The following is a 20,960-nucleotide window of genomic DNA, read 5'->3' as shown; positions in this document are numbered from 1 at the left end:
AACAACAGCCACACAAACTGGCTTTCTACAATGACTATTTATTCCTAATGTGTATTTGATTCCCCTTTTTCTAGTTACTGATTTATAAAGCAGCAGGTTTATATCCCTTTGGCCAAAATATAAAATATCATTCAGCTTAATCGAATTCAGTTATTGTTTGTAGTTTGTAGCAGAAAATATAGGGTCCATGTGGTGTACTGTTTCTAAAAAGTGATCAATAACTTGAAAATGTTTCTGCTGCTGCTTCGTTACGCAGATGAACATAAATGAGTAGAAAATATCTTAAATCTGTTAGACGTATAGAAACAAATGTAATTTACTTACCTTCTCCATCCCTTCAGAAGTACAACAGAATCCACAGAAGAAAAAGGAAAAAAAAATATTATTACTATCATACATCCCCTAAATACATAATCTGCCCAAGCAATGTTAGCCTTATTGGATAGGTGTTAGAATTCTGATGTGAAGAGACCAAAATGTAAAAAATGACTACGTACTGAACTCCCTCCTCCATGACTTCTTCTGTGTCAGACATTTTGTGACAGATGAGCTCTGCAAAATGGATCCCCATTAGACTATATTTACATTGGCAAATACTTTTGATCATTAAAACGCAGAGCATAACATTGCAACTGTTTGTGCAGTACACAAAGAGTGTCAGCGTTGAACCAAATATGCGGCGATAAAGAAGTTTTCTAAACTTCTTACTGTTGCCACAGAAGCAAAATACTGATTTAACAAAACACACACTCCAGTCCTGTATCCAGTTGCTTTAAGACTTTAATATGTCTGAGAGAAAAACGAAAGGCTATAAAGGTTCTCAAGTCAGAGAGTGAAATTGGTGTCGCGAACTGAAAAGTATTTTATTACTGTTGTTATGGGATTGATTGGAATGCAAACTCTAGTATTTTGGGTGGCACGTGCTGGTTACTACCACTTTAAGTGTAATAAATAGAAATATATTTTCCTTGTAAAATAGGGAATTACTTTAAAGCATAGCACAGACTTACATACTTGCGCAGTGTATCTCAAACTTGCATCCAAGTAAAGTGACAAAGTAAAAGGACTCCTTACGCTGCATTTTTCATGAATTTTGTGTCAGGAGAATGTGACAAAAATTCAAATCAACGAGAAAAATCTATAAGCCATTATTTATTGATTGATCTGTCAAACAACACACGCGCCACTATAAATGCAGCTGTGAATGCCGTTTAAAGCTACGTCTGGTAAGGTCAACAAAAAAAAACTGGAGCAGTGCGATGATGGCATTCCAGTTAGATGGCGTTTGAGGCTGTAAGAGATATCAGGCAAGAGAGCACAATACTTTTAACAGACTGAGACAAGTTTACATTCAGCGATGATCAAAAACAATACTGAAAAATCAGCCAACGTTTTCAGGAAGCAGTTCAGTCCTAAATATAGAGCTAAACAATGTTTCAATATCCTTTTATACATTTGCTGATATCAAAAGGTTCTTACCTACGACCCAGACAAGAGGTGAGAGGCAGACTTCAGCTCCTTGAGCTTCACAGTCAGGTGGAGCATCAAGGATACATAGTCCAGCCCTTCCTACTCATGTGACTGCAGCACCCTATAGCTGACCAGTCTATTGTTAGGCAGCTGGACATCAGAGTGCCGTCTCACCAGTACACGCACACACACACACACACACACACACACACACACACACTCACACACACATTCTGCAGATACATTCTTGCTAAAATATCATATGTCCATTCAATCTTTTGCCAGTACCTCTGTTTTCAACAGTCCATAATTTCACAGGGGGTTAGGTCAGGCAACATTTCATCTCTGTGGTTTAAAAAATAAAATAATAAAGTAACACAACAGCACAAAGCTTTTCTTCATCAATTTTTTTATTGCTAAAGCGAATAATTATGTCAAACAAGCCAAACAACACAACAATACTGACAAGACTCACAATACGACCCGGCAGGGCTTTACTTGTGTGCTGTGCTGAGATTTAACGTTGTTAATTAGAGGCCTTAAGAAAACAGAGTGCGTGTAGGCTGCTGGTGCTGATGACAGGTGAGCAAAGACCATCGCCTGCTTGTTAAAAAGAGCTATTTTGGGTCACTGGCTAGTTGTTACAGTAGCTACACAACTTATCATAAGCTTTGTTGGTGTTCGCTTTACAAAATTATATTCTGTTTAACTGACACAAGCCAAGAGTGAAACAAACCCAGATGTTTTCCACAGAAATGCTGCACACCGTAGCATTTCGGCTGCGGCTCTGTGGAAGATAGAGCCAACTCATATAGTGTTCTCTTCTGGTCTGAGACGGTGGACTTTTGAAAACCACTTTATTAAAAAAAAAAAACACTTTATAAAGGCTTTTTAAACTGTCTTACGTCATAATAAGACCTCACTTTTACTGTTATAACTGCTTATGACTCAGTTATTCATCTAGTTTACACGTATCAATAACATAAATGGTCTTTGGTCCTCTGTAAAGCTGTTAGCTCTACGATGCTGTAGTTGATATTTTATATAAATGTTGATGCCATAGACACAATGATTAGCGTTTACAGTGTTTAACCTTGTTTCCATTTGACCCCTTTGCATGTTAACATTTCCCTCAAAAAAAAACCCCACAGAGTTCAGCTGACTATTATAGCAATATCATAAGTGATGCCTGTATTTGCTCATAAACTTGGACAAATTAGAAGGTTAATAAAAAGGTTGATGAAAAATCCTGATATGAATGTCCATACAACTTTACTGGAGTCCATCCAATAAATGTTGATGTGTTTCAGCCTGGCAGCTGTGAACCAACAAGAAAATTCATTGACACAGCTAAAATGTTCCTGTTATTGTCTTAAAACGGATCTACAACATCGTGGTATATCATGTATCAGCCCCAGAACAGCTAAATGCATTCCTTATTAAAAAGTGGCACAAAAAAAGACTAAACTACGACCAAAGACATCACTTTATGACTTGGCATAGTTGTTCTAATTGATGGCCTCTGACTGATCTATAAACATCTCAGCAGAAATGGTACCGACTTCTAAAACTTGCTATATTATATACAGGCTTATCACCCAATATCCAGCTGAGTGGTGTTATTAGCACAAACAGCAGTGCATCAATATGTAGCTATAATGCTCATAACTGGGTTAATACTAAGCTAAAGGCCAATAATGTCTAAACCTAAATACACCACAAGATTATTGGACACGTCAGCGTGTTTTGAAAGCAGAACAACATTTGAATATCCTGATAGGCTCCAAGGGCATGCTTAAGCTGTTATTTAAATTGTATGAATGGAAAATGGTGCGAGCAAAATCATTTTCTACAAGGCTACCGATTTCAAATGACAACTCCTCTTTTGTCATGGTAATGAGTTAATTACTTTGTAATCATCAGTATATAGATAGAGCCCCTCCTACAGTTATCAATTGTCAGATTGCAATGCAGATGGACTGATGCTTAAAGTCTGCAGGCACCATTAGAAAATACAATTTGTGCTTTAAAATCAACAACAAACAGAAACACACATTTATGACTTGACTTAGTGTTTAGTTATCAACTCTCCCCAGTTGAAATTGGGTGTGATCAAATGACACAAATTCTTTGGTTCTCCATCATAATCCTGTGATGACATTTTAAATGAGACAAGAAAAAAAGCTTTGCTGTCTTGACATATCGGCATTAAGATCGCTAATTGCACAGACAGTCATTCTCGGCCTCTTTAAAGCACACAGGAACCACATTAAAATCTTTTCATCTTTGATTAAGAAAATTCTCAAAGGGTGACTAAAGCTAAAACAGACAACAGTGCAAAGTTACTTGTACTGTACGGACGTAGCTGGAAGCTGAAGTTTGTGTCACTCAACCTGGACCCTCATTCAGGTTGGGGGGGACCACATGTGAAGTGCAGGTGTGGTGAAGGGGCATGGATGCACACAGTAGCAGAGCTCCGTCCGGTCAGGTAAGGCTTCACCGGGAGGGTTTCAGGGTTAGGGTTTCAGACCTGCGTATTGACACACATCAATGATCTATTAGTCACAGCATCCATCAGTGTTGCCATGTCAACGTCACTGCATTGCTTATCAAAGTTTATTAGGTGTTAAACGAGATTAGGAGAAGGGCTGTTAATCAAAACCTTTACAACCCCACTCCTCTATGCCCAATATTCTATTTTACTGTATGCGGATGTGCACCTATGCATCTCTGTAGATCCGACCCAGAGTTACAGTTGCGTGCTGTCACGTTTCTTTGTGATTGAAAGCTGCACCTTTGTCATTTGCCCTTCACTCTATTCCTCAGCTGTCCATTTCTCACGAAGAAGCTGGAAGGCTACAAACAAGGACCGCTATTTAGGGATGAAGTTGATACTCGACAAATACTTTTCCATTCACATTGTTCACTGCCCGAACATTGAGGCAGGAAGAAATAGGACTTTTGAACACGAAGAGGAGAGACAGTTTTAACGTATCAACAGCAGTCAATGTCAAATGACGTCTTTCATCATTTAGAGTAATTTAAAACATTTGATTTTGCCCAATTTGGCTGCGGAGACACTTGTTAGGACTTAATCATTAGCACTGAGTGAGTAAGCCTGGTGATCGAGCCCGATTTGCAGCACAAACAGCTAGTAATCCTTCCTAGCACTCACTGGTAATGTGAAAATCAAGCAGCTGCACTCTGGTATGCCTGACAGCTCGCAGACTCTCTGCATAACAATCCAGGTGGCAATGGGTAAACACTGCATGGCAAAAACATGACAGCCATCCCGGGAGCCTGGAACTTTCTTTATAATGGGAAACAAGGTCACGGTGAAGGTTTTCAAAAATAGAACTTGGTGCCACAGATCTGAGTCTGTGCCCAAAAATCTCCAACAGCAGATCTGATTTACAGTGAGCAGCCACTGTGGTACAAAGGACGGTTGGTGGGTTGCAGCAGTTATGAGCCCCCTGTTGGCTATAAATCAGTCAGAGCCTGCTCTCCTTGTTCAGGAAATGAAGGACATACACACTTGATGTAAACCCTGCTTCCCTCAGGGCGGATCAAGATAAACCCTGGTTTAACAAGTAGTATGTACACATTTACAGAGGGCAGTGTTCAGACCCTTTACTTAAGTGAATAAGCTGAGATCGAGCCGCGCTTACTCTTTCTTTTTTTTTTTTACGAATACCCAATAGTCAAATTATTATAATAGCCAATATGAAGGCAAGAAGTTGGTCAGCATGTAAGAACATTAAAACATTGTCTTCCTGTTTTTACCTATGTTAATCAGCCGGGTTTAGAGGTGCTTGTAGATGGAATTTTTTAACCTTCGGGTGAACAAGCAGCTGACTGTGACTTTTCCATAATTTTTCTAATTAAATATTTTGTTTATTGATAATCGTATTAATGTTATCTGAACTTTAAGAGCAATTTTACTTGTGATGCATCTAAAAAGCAGCTGTCAGAGTGATGTTATGTAGATTATTCCACTGGTTTATCATCATTTTCTCTTGAGACTAAATGCAGATGAACTGAGATGGAAACACTCAAGTAACAAGCCTCAGAAGTGTAATTACGGCATATAGATAAATAGACTTCATTAGATGTGTTTCAGAAACTTACTGACAAACTTGCTCTTGCCTCCAACTGCCACCTGGAAACAAGAGGAAATAAAGCAGAAGGTAAAGGGTAGGGAAATCAAAAATGAATTAAACAGCTTCTCTTTTACTCAAGTCCATAAGGGTCGTAATAAATTAACCCATGGAAAGCTTACTTTCATCACTTGTATATGCTATATAATTATTTGGTTTAATTGGTGGAGGGGTTTAGTGTATTTGTAATATACTGAACAGAAAACAACATCCTAGAAAAAAGGTGGACGTCCTTAAAGCAATAGATGTAGTGTACTCTACAGCTGTCTCGGAGATGATGGAGATGTTCTCTATCTATAGCTAGAAGCTCGTCCATGAATAAAAAATCTCACATCACAAAGTCTTTTTTTACAGCACCCCCGACTAAAGATGAACACGTAACACAGCACTCAAGCATAAGCACATGCAGTTCAATATGTCCTCATTGCGGTGCAACTGCTATTTTAGCACATGAAAGCTTTAGATCAAAATGTCCTGTAATGACATAGGAACACTTTCCTGTATGACAAGACGCAGTTCATGTTTGAAATTATCAACCACATCACGCAGGGAAAAATTCAGAGCCAAATATTGCCATCTATGACCTCAAAGTCAGTCTGGCTACTAATGATAGTGTCACTTAATAGAGTATCAGATGTTGCTGCATGTTAGAGGGTGGAAAAAGAAGAGTATAAGTTACACTTCTGGGCTATCTCGCATCAAAATCTCCTTGCCATTTCAGATCAGGAATAACAGTGAGGGGTTTGAAATTGAAAATGTACCCTGCTTCTAACAAAAGACATTCTGGTGAGTCTGGGTGTGACTGAAAATTTCACTTTGTAAAAAAATCAAGACCAGAAAGCAATAAAACTCTCCCCCTTCACGAACTCTGACAATATCCAATGGTTTTCATAAAGCCCCTCACTGAAACGAAGAATACATATGAAAGGCAGATCATTCATTCATGTCATCGCTACAACAGAGAATGAAATGACTGCAGGTATTTGCAAACTGAAAGCACATTAAATCTGTGTTAAACATCACAAAATCAACCACATCATGCCTGCTGTGAGGTGTGCAGAGTGTTGTTGCAGCAGATCCACAAATTACCTCTTTCACTCATCTATTTGGAGAACTGAATGAAACAAACAAACAAACAAACAAAACCATGTCACAGTTAATCCTTCAAAACCTTTACCTTCGGCTCTTCAAAGAAGGTGTCGATGTGTGTGTGTGTGTGTGTGTGTGTGTGTGTTACCTTGGCTGCTGCAGAGCCCCGCTTGGTTTCCCACATGCCACGCTTGCTACCAACGTCACCTGGTTTCACATCCTGTCACATTTAAGACCCAGAATGGCGTTAGTCCAGTGCAGACATGGAAGAAATGGTCAAACTGTTTGATTTGGTAAAAGCGCTTTTTTTTCAGGGATGTGAAAAGATATCTATTCAAAATCCTGCTCAAGAGAAGTCAGATACATTTGAGGGGATTGTGATGATTGATGGGGAGCAAATAGTTGTTTTTACTTGTCCAGTCCCTTGGATTTTGTGAAATGTTCTCAAATCTTTCATCTAAATAGCGAAGTCTGAAAATTTCAGAGGAAAAAATGTCCGGCGGCAGTATTAATATCTGAAGCATGAAGGGAGTATGAAGTAGTATCAAGGGAAACACACAAGTGTAAAATACCTCAAAAGTAAAGCATTGTACTTGAGTAAATGTACCAAGATATCTTCCACCAGTTGATGCAAATCCCAGACATATTCACAATGTGTCACAATGCTTCTGATTAAGAGGAGAGGCTACGGTGAAAAATAAGCAAAAGTGGTACCTTAACCAGTTTGAAAAACAGAGAAAGACCAGCAGGAAACATTTCACAGAGGATAACTGAGAAAAAGAGCGGCCTTTAATTGAACAGAAAGGCAGAAATGGTTCAACAACGCAGAAAAATAGAAAACAGATACAGAAATGCACACACATACACATGCTTTAAGCTGCTGTGCAGCTTTGTCCCATCAGAGGGGAGTATTGCTGCAAAATCAACAAGGATTTACACACTTCTCTGGCAAAGAGGTTTGACACCAAAGGTATCTCGCTCATAAATTACGCTTAAGAACAATGTCACACGTCATCGAGAAATGCTGCTACATGTAGACATGGTGTAATGTCTCCAAAAGTCAATGGTGGGATTAGCAGCTGGTGTCAATCATGAAGAAAAGGACACAATGTCCACCAGGAAGCTAGTTGCAAGTGGCAACTTTCTGTGTCATGTGGTTACAAATAAAGAGGATTGATCATTTAGTTTCCACAGCATAACCAGTTGATTTGTAAGTGCTGTGATGAAGCAGGATAAGATCTCCATATTTGATAAATGTGATTGGATGTGACCTTCCCTCATCTGAGGAAGACCCGAAGTTTTGAGTCACGGTGAGACTCGAATAGAAATGCGAACAAACAAAAGTTGAGTTAAATGTTTAAAAATAACCTTGTGTACATGAGCTGTAATACAATGGTCAAACGCTCAGAGACCAAAGTGATTGATGTATAGAGAGGGGGTCTGTGCATGAGGGCACACTGGCATTCAGCAACCTGACACATAACTGCAGCGAGACCATTTTTAGTGGGACAGTCAGTAAAAGTGGGAAATGATTTCCTTCTCTGCACTGACTCCATACAGGTTAAATATCACCCATTACAGTTTTTCAGAGGATGTAAGGAATAATACAGTGAAGGTTTGTGTGCTGTGATGCTGTTGAGTAAACTGCCCACGTGGTGTCACCAGACTCCAGCTAGCAGTATCGCCCAGTCCTGGAGCTCAGCTCTAAAGACTGAAGCCAACGAAAAACTGGCAAGTTATTGTGCAAAAGAGCACATTAGCGTGCACAGAATATCAAAGGATTACTCTTCCTAATAGTGTGAGAGGTGCGTGATTTAGAAAAGGATTTACAGGGCCTTACTGATGGCTTTGTTGCTGGTGCTGCTGCTGCTGCTGCTGCTGCTGCTGGAGCTGGTGCTACAGTTTTCTCTGCTTCTGGAGGCTTTGCCATCCAGCTGTTGACACGTCCCGCCACACCTCCTCTGATACCAGCAACATCCTGGGAGGAGAGGAGGGGGGCATTATGTTTAATGCTCAATAAGATATCGGAAAATCCATCTGAGCCTCTATCTCTCGGTTACCTTGTTTGCAGGAGCTGGACTTTCAGAGGAGCTGCCTATGTTGCCTTTTTCCCACATACTTTTGATGTTGCGTGTGCCTCCTGTAGGAATATCTGCCAATGGAGACTTGGGGGATTTTACATCTTTATTTCCCTGTGGAACGAAAGTATGAATACAGATCATTTTTACATGGTTAAACGAAGCGCTGCGATGAGTGAGGATCATTGAAAGTATATTCATTATTGCTCAAGTGCTGTTATGTAATTATCTATCATTTTGATGCGTTTACAAGGTATCTGAGTATTTTCTTGTTCATGGCAAATGTTTAAAAGAAAATCTCTACTAAATTTGTTTAGCTCCACTGTCCAAATTTAAAAAATAAAAATCAAAAATCAAATGCAATACAATTTCTCAGTTTCAAAGTTTGATGTCATTTCTTTCTTATTTTCAACCAAGTAATTGCCAAAAAATAATTGCATTTCATAACAAATTAGAAAGAAACATCTGGATTATATATATATATATATATGGGCCTTAGTTTTTGTCTTTTTTCTTTTTACTATGAGCTTTAAGTAAGGATCATGCTTAAAATGAACCATTTTTCAGTGGTGTATTAGGATGCATATCCTATATCTGTTGAGGATGATGTTTATGATTGTAACTCTCACCTGAATGGCAGAAGTGAACTGTTCCAACCTGTTGCCAATCTTTGGGACAAGTGGAGTGTGTGACACTCTGGGAGTACTGTTTGGAGGTAAAACATACTGGGATTCAGTGAGGCAACCAGTCGCTGGTTAATTCATTTATAGTTCTTAATTTTTTTTTTTAACATCGTATGACTAACCTTTTCTGGGCTGATTTGCTCAAAAATTCTGCCTTCTCCCCAATCTATATGAGAGACAACATGGTTTATCGTGAGAGAGAAGAAAATATTTTCTTACTTGCCAAACAACATTTCTACTGGTTAAGCTGTCCTGACTTCTTTCTTGTCTCTAAGATGACTTCACTGAGAGGCCAGACTGTCCCTGGGAATGTCTCACTGTGCTTAAGAACTGTGGTGGATGGTGCCTGACAGTATGGTCTGGAGAGTTTGGCTGTCAGAGAGCCAGGACCCATGGATGTGCACAATTCAGACACACACAGAATGTGTTGCTGCTCCAAATCAATTACACTTCCATACATGTGCACATAGTTGCTGTTTCAGCAAGGTTATCATCCCTGTCATGGTATTGCTCAAGTACATCCAAATTTGAGAACAGCTCTGAAATCCGCTTACATCTTTCATTTTTTCTCTCTATGTCTCTTTCTTTCTTTCTTTTTTCATGCAAACTTACAAAAGCAGCCAATGTAAAAGGAATTAAAAACAAAAATGAAAGGGAAACAGTAACAACAGCAACTAGAAAGTAGGCTACCAATATGTTTGACCACAGAGGGAAAAAAAGGAAAGGCTGTGATTACTTATGCTTGTCTGTGTGTGTGAAAGCGTGTGTCTAGAAATAAGGAGAGGGTTTTACTTTCATGATTAAGTTCTTTCATGTCAATATCAAGCTACAGTTTAGCTTAGGTTAGTGTAGCTTATAATAACTCTCCTTAGCTTAAGTTAGCTTAGTTTAGCATAAAAATGGAAACAGGTTTAGAAACAGCTGGATTGACTCTGTTCCAAATCCACTTATCAAAAATGCTAAAGCTTGTTAAGAAAGACATTGGCCCAATCATTCTTTCTCTCAAATACAAAATATAAGCTTTGACAATGATAAATTGCCATGTTATGCAGGCTTATATATGCGAGTATTTCTTTGTGTGAAGCTGTAGCTTCCCAAAGTCTCCATTGGTTGCATGAAAATCTTTTGATGATCAAAAAACTAAAGAGCTGCAAAGGTTCTAATATGGATTTATTATCAGGTTTTATAATCAATTCGTGGGTGATGGTAAATGGATTTTGATCATTTTGCAGAGAGCCAGGCTCACTGTCAAGGAGCAGTAGGCCTACTTGTAGAAGTTTACAGCATATGTAAGTGTACTAATGTAAATATCTGTATGGAAGCATAGTGATAGATTATGGGCCTTTTTAAAGCTACACTTCTTTTAATACTGTAGTTGTTTTTATCAACAGTATGATAAGAACATTACATGTTCCCACACATGGCACCAAGCCATGCAGAAAGTCAAAGATTCATAGATTTTCAGTTAAATGCAGATTTGTCTCTTGAGCTTAAGACATTGAAAAAACAGTCTGGTCTTTTGAGGAACAATGCATATTCCACTGAAGAAAATTGGCTTCTAAATAGATGCAAAAGGTTATTTAGAAAATATGTTACTTTGTTACTTGAGTAACATTTAATATGTGTGAAATTAGTGTTAGGTGATATTTTTTGTGCCTACCTTTTCTCCAAAACTCACCTTGGCGGAACCTTTGGGACTGATTGTAAAAGAAGGTTTTGTAGACTCCTCTTCCTTTTGTTTCTTCTTCTCCGCAGCCTCAGCCCTCCTTTTCTCAATGTCTTCCTTCATCCTCTTTCTCTCCTCCTGTTATTAAAAGCCCAATTTCTTTGTTATACATTTGTCATCAGGTACAAACTGAATTCTCTGTGGGTGAGGTCTCTTTGGAATCTATAGTTGAACCATGGCAGAGTAATGTTCTACACCTTTCATTTCTTGGAGGAAAACAAACAATGTGAAGTACTATGTTTCCCTGGTATAATTCATTCCTGAATGTGACGAAGATCCTAACCTGCTCTTTGGCTTTCTTCCCCTCCAGCTCCTGTTTCCTCTGCCGTTCTTCTTCCTCCAGGATCTTCCTCCTCTCCTCTCGCTTCCTTTTCAGCCCCTCCAGCTCGGCCTCCGCATCCTGCTGCTTCTGCTTCATCTTCTCAAACTCTTCACTTTCAGCATTGTTTCTTCGTTGTTTCAGCTCCTGCAGCTTGCGCTCAGCCTCCCGTCGCTCAAGGTCTTCAGGCTTGTTGGAGGGAATGTTTTCCCTGCTCGCAAGCAGAGAGTTGTTAACTGATATGTCAAAAAAGGCATCATCCCAGTTGTCTCATCTGTTCATTGGTGTTTGTAATGCTTTGAAATGGCTTTGCTGCTTTATATAGGCTACAGATTGATCCTTTAGGGATATCCACACTTATTCATCATTATACTGATGATGAGTCACACATGTGGAAGTTATTAAGCAAAAAGCCTTCAACTGTGAAGTTAATTGAACTGAAATACGTTGGAAAAATGACCATCATTGATAAGAATGTATTTGATCTTAATTTGAATTAATTCAAGTCAGTACACATCAAGTGTAAAAACAAAGTTATGTCTGAAATGTGTAAGTTTCTGTTGAGGAGTGTCAAGGTTTACCTTGATGTTTTCTCCGTTCTCTCTGTTTTCTTAAATCTGTTTTCAAAGACAGCTCCGTTCTGTTTGGGTGGTTCATTCTTACAAAAGGAGGGAAAACAAGTTTGATTTTTATCTTCCATTAGACAAAAGAGGACTTAATGTATATTGATAAACCATTGGTTTCGAGTTACCTTCTCTTTAAACCCAAACCTCTTCTGTTTCTCCTCCTTTGAGCAGAGAGGACAGACAGTGAGACAAGAAAGATTAAATGAAAAATAACGGAAATACATAATGAAAACCCCACGATACAGTCCTTTGTCACAAAAAGACCTGACAAAGAATGGACAGTTTATGTAAGCTGATGACACATCACACTGTGAGATTCAGGATACTGTCACCTCTTTTATGAATGTGTTGATTATGAAAGCGTCCCGTGATCTGTGACAACACAAAATCACACTATAGCTAATATCTGCAAAGGCTTGATCAATCAAACGTGGCTCCCAATGTCGTAGTTTTCTGTAACTTATGAGGACATAATTACTGAGCTTTTATCTCATTGTTTGGGGTAATTTAAGTGGCTATTATTAAAAAATAAACACAAATCAAATCAGTACCTCCTCTTTCTTCTTTTTCTCTTCCAACTCTCTTTTTTTGCGTTTATCCTCTTCCTCTTTTTTCTTTTTCTCTTCTATCTCCCTTTTCCGTTTCTCTTCCTCTTCTTTTTTCTTCTTCTCCTCCTCCTTCTCCTTTTGCTTCTCTTCCTCCTCCTTTTTCCTCTTTTCTTCCATTGATTTCCTCTGTTTTTCTTCCTCCTCTTTCTTCTTCTTTTCCTCCTCTTCCTTTTTCTGTCTTTTCTTCATTTCTCTTTCCTGCCTTTCTTTCTCTTCTTTTTTCATTTTGTCCTCCAACTCTTTTTTAAGTCTCTCTTCCATTTCCTTTTGCTGTTTCTCTTCTTCTTCCCTCTTCTTCTGCTCCTCTTGCCCTTTTTCTTCCTCCTCCCTCTTCTTCTTCTCCTCTTCTTCCCTTAGCTGCCTTTCTTCCTCCTCCCGCTTGAGTTTTTCCTCTAATTCTCTTTTCTGCTTCTCTTCCTCTTCTATCCTTAGCTTGGCTTCCATTTCTTTTTGCTGTTTTTCCTCTTCCTCTTTCCTCTTTCTTTCTTCTTCCCCATTGTCTACGTCAGGAACAGGTTCCTCTTCGGCTTTGTCCCTCTCTGAATTGGGTTGCTTAGCCTCCACCTCTGTTGATGCATCCTTCTCCTCCTCCTCCTCCTCCTCCTCCTCCTCCTCCTCCTCCTCCCCCTCCTCCTCCTCCTCCTCCTCCTCCTCCTCCTCCAAAAATAAGTTATCATTACTTGATGCAATCTTTTCAAATACATATCAATAAATTTAAATTTGAGCAAAGTGAAGAGACCATACCTCATTTCTTGTGACTGGTGTTATTGATTCTTTGGTTTCCTGCAAATGTAAAATACATAGAAATATAAAAATGTTTGTCACCAATGAATAAATGCTCACATTCACAAAAACTTAAAAAAGCCACTACTTTTTCACCTTCTCATCCTCGCTCTTGTCATCGTCCTCTTTCCTCAAAAAGTTAGTATCAGTATCTGCAACCTGCTGCTGGGTAGATATCTCCTCCCTCTCCTCCCTCTTTTCTGCTTTGTCCTCTGTGATGGAGGATTGCACCTCCTGTGTGCTGTTCATGCAGTTGGTGTCGTCGATTGTGGGGTCAAGCTCCTTCTGTCTCTCCATAGCCTCCTTCATTCTCTTCTGCCTGCGCTCCTCCCTCTTGGCCAGGCGCTCCAGCAAAACCTGATCGTCGTCTGCTCCTTCAACACTTGTCGTGGAGGATTCTGCCTCCATCACGCTAAAAGAACAGGAAATTAACTTGTTCATTAATTCATTTAAACCTCAAAAATTTTGACAGCAAGCAGAAGTTGTGTCGGCTCAAGCAGAGGATCCATCTGCTGTGGCTAACCAGAGAGAATATCCATCAAATTCTATGTTCACTGGAGGCTGGATGGGGGATTTCGATATCTAAACTTGATAAAACTGGTTGTCATTATTTTTTGCGGAAATTGTTCGACAAATTAATCTCTCTGAATGAACCCCCTGACTGAGTGAACTGTGAATCTTGTCTTGCAACTTCTTGCTCTGCTGACTAAAGTCCCTTCTTTGCGCCTTTCCCAAATGTCATCAGTACCTGTTAGTATTGTTCACATCAGTTGTTCCAGACTCTTCTGAGTCTCTCATCTTCTTCCTCTCCTCCCTTGCACGTCTTCTTTGCTCCCGAGCTTCTTCCTCATCATCTTCATTGGCGTAACCAACTCTTAAACAACACACATACAGTATGTGTTAACAGCATGCCCATGACAAAGTAAAAGAAAATGTGTTGTTTTTCACTCTGATGAGACACATTTGAAAACTCAAATTAAAAAGGTTAAAGCTTGCTTCTGTCTAAAGTCACACTACAGCAACAATATATTCATGGCTGATGATGACAAAAGAATATAATTACTGAGGATTGAACTATCAGAACTGAGAGAGAAGCTCTGACAGATCAGAAGAATTTACATAGCAGTAAAAATACATAGCAAAAGTAGTAGCAAATACAGCTCTTTTGTTGCCTGTTTGCCACATATTTTGATATCACCATAAAATCACCAATAATTGCCAATAGTTAAAGAAATTGCAAAGTAACCCTCAAATCTGTATACTGTGTTTAACTCAATGAAATGTGATTCATTATATCCTGTTAGGAAAGAAGCTACAATTACATGAACAAACACTTCTTCAGTTTGATGTAAATTTCTATGAGAAATTCAAACCTAAATGTTCATGTAACACATTTAATAAAGAGATTAGAAAAGTTGGCATTTTATTTGAATGAAACACTCCTGACATGTGAAAAGTATTCCTGCTGTCTAGAAAATGATAAAACAAGTCGTCCAACAGTAAGAACCATATCGGTCATCTGTGTACACTCTTAAATATTGCCAATAACCGTGTTCCAACAAGCAGCAGAAGGGAAATACGACTCATAAGCATTTCAAAGTGGTACGCACATCATTCTCAATTTTAAGAGGTCACGAAATCCTCATAAGGAGGTAGGAGGAGGGGTTGGGTGGGGCATAACACTTTCAATTATTCATGCTTTTGTAATATGTGGTCGAGACTAATGTATGGCAACGTGAGCGTTACTTTCAAGAATGCAAAGATAACTCTTTTATGGGTCGTATTTAAGTCTGCTGGTTGCCTTGGAAACACAACACGTAAAGGAGAAACTTTGTCATGTATTGTTTGGGTCTTCGCAGAGAACTTTACTTGGTTAGGAGTAGAAAAAACTATGAAAAGTTGGACTAAAATCTGTTATTTCTAAAATACAGCTGTTTCCTCCTTGGCATCACAACCCTTCTTTCTAACTTATCTAAAGGTCGTATCTGCCTGCATGAACATATGACTCATGGAGTCGTGTTTTGGAGAAAGAAAGTCTCAAAATGCAACAAAAGAAAAAGAAAGAAAGGTTATTTTCCAAACTCTATTTAAGAATCGTTCACACACAGGCCAACTTGTTCTGCCGTCTACAAACAAGTGAAGGGGGAAAGTGGATCTTTCCAATTTAGTTAATTTTTATTCCTGAGCAGACCAGGAGCCTGCGGCTAAAACGGAGTGGGAGAAGATTATCCTCACTGAATATTACGATTAGGGATGGTGCATTGGAAAGAAAATGTCTAAATATGTCGATATGCAGCTCTTTTAAGGTTTCATCATGTCATCTTAAGTATGCAGAAAAGAGAACATATTTTCTCTTAATCTTAATCAGATCAAGATTATACATAATTACATTTCCCTTTTGATCAGATCGTCAAAAAGTTTACACCATCACTCACGATTCGAATTCCTTTGGATTGAACTGGACTGGATCAGTCTGCTCTGAGTGAGGTGGGCACATGAGGCCTTTTTATGCTGTTTGGACTGTAGGTTGAAAGTGGTCCACAGCTATGTGTGAACCCTCTGGCTTGTGTACAATTTAGGGGGAATATAAAGTATGTATCAAGCCTTTGCAAAACTGAGAAAAAGAAGGAGACTTAAAGATGCGGACATAATCATCAGCACTTTGACAAATCTTTGCCCGCTGTCTTCCTTTTCTTTCATTACCATACTCACTAACATCCTGTCTTTGACCTTCATCCAACTGTGAGTACACCCACAGTCAGAGATTTTAGGGATGCTTGGCAGTATCTTTCAAAGCATTACCAGGCTTTATGAGAAAGGAAGAGAGCTTGAAATGGTCCATTGGTAGCATGTGAGTCCAGAATACAATGATTTACAGATGTCGAGAGACAAAGAGGTGGATGGGAACCACAAGAATCCATTCTGTCTTCAAAACAAAGATGAAGGACCCAAATGAGGTGGAAATACAATAAATCTGCAGGCAAGCGTTCCTACACTTCAAAAAGCATGGGTTACCCTAAGATATCCAATAAGACACTCCACCCAATACGCTTGCTGACAGAATACCGCCAAAATGTTACAGTTGCATCTCCAGACGACCAATTCGAGGGACTTGAAATATGATCCATAGAGGGAAATGAGATGTGTGCCGCATGGGTCACAGCAGTACAGGAGAGTGAGATAAAAGGAGGAAAAAAGCAAAAACTCCACTGAATATCTCTGAGTCAGAAACTTAAAGCAGGCTATCATGTGCTGAAAAAAGAAAAAGGGGGTCAAAACATTCCAGTGTCTGCAGCATTTAGAGGAGGAGAGGAGCTGGGAGGTTGGAGGGCAGGCTTTGGGTTGGCACAGCTGGCAGGGGCTGGCCGCAAGACTGTGAGAAAAATCGCAAGGAACGCTCCTTTTTGCTGTGGCTCTGATGGGGCAGCTGATAAGATAACACTGGACTTCTGATTTGGAAGAAAACAATATGTTAGAGCTATGACTGACTGTCTGGGCCTCTTGATTTTTTTGGTTATAATGTGAAAGATAAAACCAACAACATTTAATATTCTATCTAAATTTATAAAAAAGTGAAATATTAATGTCAGTGTTTATTTGATTGAAATAATCCCTGTTCTAACTGGCTCATGAAAATGGATTTCTACTTTGGCACTGACTTAGAGTAATAAATTGAACACATCTGAGCTGAAAAGCACAATTTTTTTTTTCTTCTTGAAATAAGTAACCCTAAAGAAATCACTTGGTTAATTAGAAAATGGAAAAACAAACTCAACAGCTGGCCTGTTACAAACTGACGATTATTGTGGAGGTTACTGACTTGGCTGAATTTCATTCTTCTTTGGCTTCTTTTATTCCCTCCTCATCCTGAGTATAATACCTAGAACCTATGTTATAATTAGGCTCAAATTCATATGCCCCATACAAAATGATGAAAATCCAATTAATCATATGTCCTTGGCATATTGAGATAAATCAGTGTAAGCTGGTACTCTATGATAGTAATAATAATAATTAGAGCAGTTGTTTCAGCCTTTCAGTTTCAAATAAGAGGACTTATCTTGCGGCATCTAGTGGCCCTGTGTTATTTCATGAGTGGGCGATAAGCAGTCACGCTATTCTTACTCAGCCTGGGTCTGACAGTTTATTTGTACCACACAAATACAAGACAAAGTAAAGAATCCAGGTTGAAAAAGCCTGCATGTGGCAGGTTACTGCAGTATGTGTGATATAAGCCCTTTTAGGTTTCCTGTGGATTAACTGCCCACACATTGATCATCAACTATTCGTTAATCTTTTCAGTTTTTATTGACTTTTATCTTAAAACTCTGCCTTCATTTCTTTATCATATTATGCTGTTTCTCCTTTTTTTTCTGAAGCTGGTTTCTTTTCCTTTAGCATTACTAACGCATCATGTAAATCACTTTGAGTTGCCTTTTTGGATTTAAATAGAGAAGAGAGAGAAGAAAAAAAAAAACTCTGGTTTTACATCACATTGGATCATTTATCATAGTTTGAGTTGGAGGGCTTTGAAACTGCTGCTTCCTGGAGTGTACATCAGCATCATGTCCTTAAGAGTATTAACATATCCTCTCACTGTAGTACAGTGCTACAGTGAAAGACAGATCAATTCAAACAGCTGCACGGCTGACTAAGTCCCTGACAAGAGAAAAAAAGCAGTGGAGATACTTAAGCTGTTGCTTTTAGAGGCCCATGGAAGTTACTCCACTCTGTGGCAGCAGGGAGACACGCATCTCCCATTGCCCGGAAAGCCTTGATCAGGCTTTTTTCGTGATTAGTTGATCATCAGAGGCTGGAGATGTGGATTGCAAAAGGATCTTTTTGTATATTCGGAATGTCTTTAATGTTTCTAAAATGATCCACATGGCAAAGTGTGCATTTCTAAGTGTGAAACTACACTTAGAGACGGGACTTGTCAGCTATGGAAGCCGCTGCTGTCAAACAGCTGTGGCATGCACTGCAGCTGGGGTTCATAAAAATGGGGGGAAAGTGATCCCCTGCTGATCAAATAGAAAATGTTTCCTGTTTGTTTCATCGGTGATCAGTTAAAGATGATGTAGAGCTGAAAGTCCTTTGATCCTGTAGTCCTGTCTATCTGTATTTACATGTGTTTTTCACACACGTGCGTTTACACGTTTTTAAAGGGTTTACTCACTTTTCCGTGTCAAGGCGCATCTGCTCTCTTCTCTGCCTCCTTTGCTCCATGCGGCGGTCAAAGTCATTGTCCATGATGGTCCAAAGATTGTCTTCACGTTCTCACTGAAAGACACAAATATGATTTTAGTCCATGTGTCATAGGTCAGTAAAGAAATGATCCCTGTGAACAATGAAAAATCCCTTTTCATCAAGTACATTACAACTCTTTTACCTTTGACGTGAACGAAAAAACTCTAAATATTAACAGCATCTGATAATCTTTAGATCAGATGCCCAGACCACCAAGGACAGCTTGATTTAGGTGAAAAATTGAAAAAAACTACACTGCCTATTGGTTTACAATACCTTAGCAGTAGCTACAGTTTAATCCATGGATAATGGTGTCTCCTCTCCTGTCATACAACAGCTTCTACAGTCTGGTTTATATCTCAACCCTTCTGCAACCCAAAGAATTCATGCTTGTTCTTGCAGTGACTTTAACTACCAGAAAAGGCAAAGCCTGCCTCCCTGCTCCTTAAGGTTTCTCTCTCAGCCTCACTCCTCCTCAGCTTGACCCCAGCTCTTTTCCTCTGTCTCCTCTGTCTCACTTTTCCCTCCCTGATCTCTGACTTCAGAATCTTATCATTCTTGTTTTATCAAGTTTACTTTCTTCAAAATGAAATCCACCCTGATGAAATTCAGTCTACCACTTAAAATGAATGAAAAGGAAAAAAAAAACATTTAATTAATCTGGGAGTTATTCTTCGCCTAGAAGCACGGCACAGGGAGACTGTTCTTCACACAAATATGTCCCAATTGGTCCCCTCTAACTATGTTTGCAGAATATGCAGCCTTTAGGTGTTGTGATTCCGGGAGGATTGTAAAAATTGTGCATGTGACAGCGACAGTGTTGTAAAAAAATGTATCTCGTCTAAACCATGATGGATTTCTAACCCTAAGCAAGTAGTTTTGATTTCTAGGTGTAATTAAGAGGTGAAGTGGCATTATTGGCCAAACCCGGTATGTGAGAAATGTTCATAGAAATGAGTTGTGTTTACATGTAAACAAGGCAACAGGGTGATGATCTAATTGTAATAATAAACCCTGAAAAGCCACGGCTGACTTACACTTTGTTACAGTTCATTTTGTTCAACTCATTCTGGCTGCTAGATTTAATGGTAATCTTCAGATCTCTGATATTATAAATGTAATTATATGTAGCACGTTATTTATGGCCTTTAAAATCCTTCACTATGTGTTAACACCTGAGGCTTGTGTGCCAACTATTTACCTCGTTCATTTAAAGTCTTTATCCGACAAACTTTTTTTTTGGCTCTTAAAACTTAACTGGAGGGAGTATCACTATCAACCACTTTTAGTCTGTAAGGAAAGTCCCACAGAGACTCCAGGAATAGATACATTGACTTAATTGAGAAGCTCAAAAAATAGATTCGAGATAGATTTGTGACTTTGTACCATTCAGAGGAGGAAAGACAAGAAAAGAGCACAAAATAATAACAATAAACAAACATACAGGAAACAGTTAAACTATATAAACCCATCACCAAACCAACGTCTTATATATCCTACAGCAACTACAGCCGCATGACAGAATCTCGTCAACCACAGCTAATACAGAAAATGTGATCCCAGCTTCAGGTCAGGAAAAAACTTGCCTTGTCAGGGTCTGTCAAGAAAATCTGTCCCAACCACCATGTGACTGGTACACTTCTCTGATAATCATAAAAAACAACCACAGGATGATGAAAGGAGTCGTCCTCATTTTCAGGCTAACTTTAGTACTATTAAAGTCTTCATTGACTTTATTCCTGTCACAGTCACACATAAAACATCCTTCTCTCCTCCTTGCTTTGTAATTCTGTCACAACTCTATGACAGCGGTTCTTACATAGTCCCAGTTAAAGTCTGGAGGTGATGTTTATGAGGCAGGAACTGAAGCTTTTTGGACTTTATGGAGAAACGGTCAAAAACAGACCTGCAGCAGAACAGCTTATGGGCACGTTTTGATGCACCAAGGACTGATGTTTGGATTGGCCAGAGTTCAGCGTGGCCCCTGAGTTTCTGCATCTCTAACACTGAAAATTCACTACTCCAGCTGTTGTGGACATTCTGCTTGTGATTGCTTGTAATATGGACGGAGTCCCTCAAAGATACTCATTCATTCACCGCATAGAGTGGCATATAGCTTTCTCTTTCGCGAGCCAAGCTTTCTGTAACAAGGTGGAATCAAGTCAAATCACTCC

At 39.1% G+C, this 20,960-nt stretch overlaps 1 protein-coding gene across 1 annotated transcript; it reads right to left on the bottom strand.

Moving 5' to 3' along the window:
* Positions 1-1,901: 1,901 nt before the first annotated feature.
* On the bottom strand, positions 1,902-19,198 carry cald1b (caldesmon 1b). The gene is made up of 17 exons (XM_075470223.1): positions 19,063-19,198; positions 18,716-18,819; positions 14,288-14,413; positions 13,636-13,951; positions 12,700-13,377; positions 12,274-12,309; positions 12,104-12,180; positions 11,487-11,733; positions 11,156-11,281; positions 9,600-9,643; positions 9,424-9,499; positions 8,777-8,908; positions 8,557-8,694; positions 6,865-6,936; positions 6,717-6,741; positions 5,599-5,629; positions 1,902-4,000 (listed from the first exon to the last, which is right to left on the bottom strand). The coding sequence occupies exons 2-15, from the start codon at positions 18,787-18,789 to the stop codon at positions 6,730-6,732; spliced, it is 2,154 nt and encodes a 717-aa protein (XP_075326338.1). The 5' UTR covers positions 18,790-18,819; positions 19,063-19,198; the 3' UTR covers positions 1,902-4,000; positions 5,599-5,629; positions 6,717-6,729.
* Between the last annotated feature and the right edge of the window lie 1,762 nt (positions 19,199-20,960).

Source organism: Odontesthes bonariensis, chromosome 7, assembly GCF_027942865.1.
Source record: "Odontesthes bonariensis isolate fOdoBon6 chromosome 7, fOdoBon6.hap1, whole genome shotgun sequence".
NCBI classification, from domain to species: domain Eukaryota; kingdom Metazoa; phylum Chordata; class Actinopteri; order Atheriniformes; family Atherinopsidae; genus Odontesthes; species Odontesthes bonariensis.
This window is presented reverse-complemented; position numbering and strand designations above follow the sequence as displayed.

Coding starts and splice junctions, on each gene's coding strand:
- cald1b (XM_075470223.1), bottom strand. CDS start 18,789: ATGGACAATGACTTTGACCGCCGCATGGAGCAAAGGAGGCAGAGAAGA. Junction 14,414..18,715: donor ATGCGCCTTGACACGGAAAA/GTGAGTAAACCC, acceptor GTGTTGTTTAAG/AGTTGGTTACGCCAATGAAG. Junction 9,644..11,155: donor GTCCCAAAGGTTCCGCCAAG/GTGAGTTTTGGA, acceptor TCTCTCATATAG/ATTGGGGAGAAGGCAGAATT.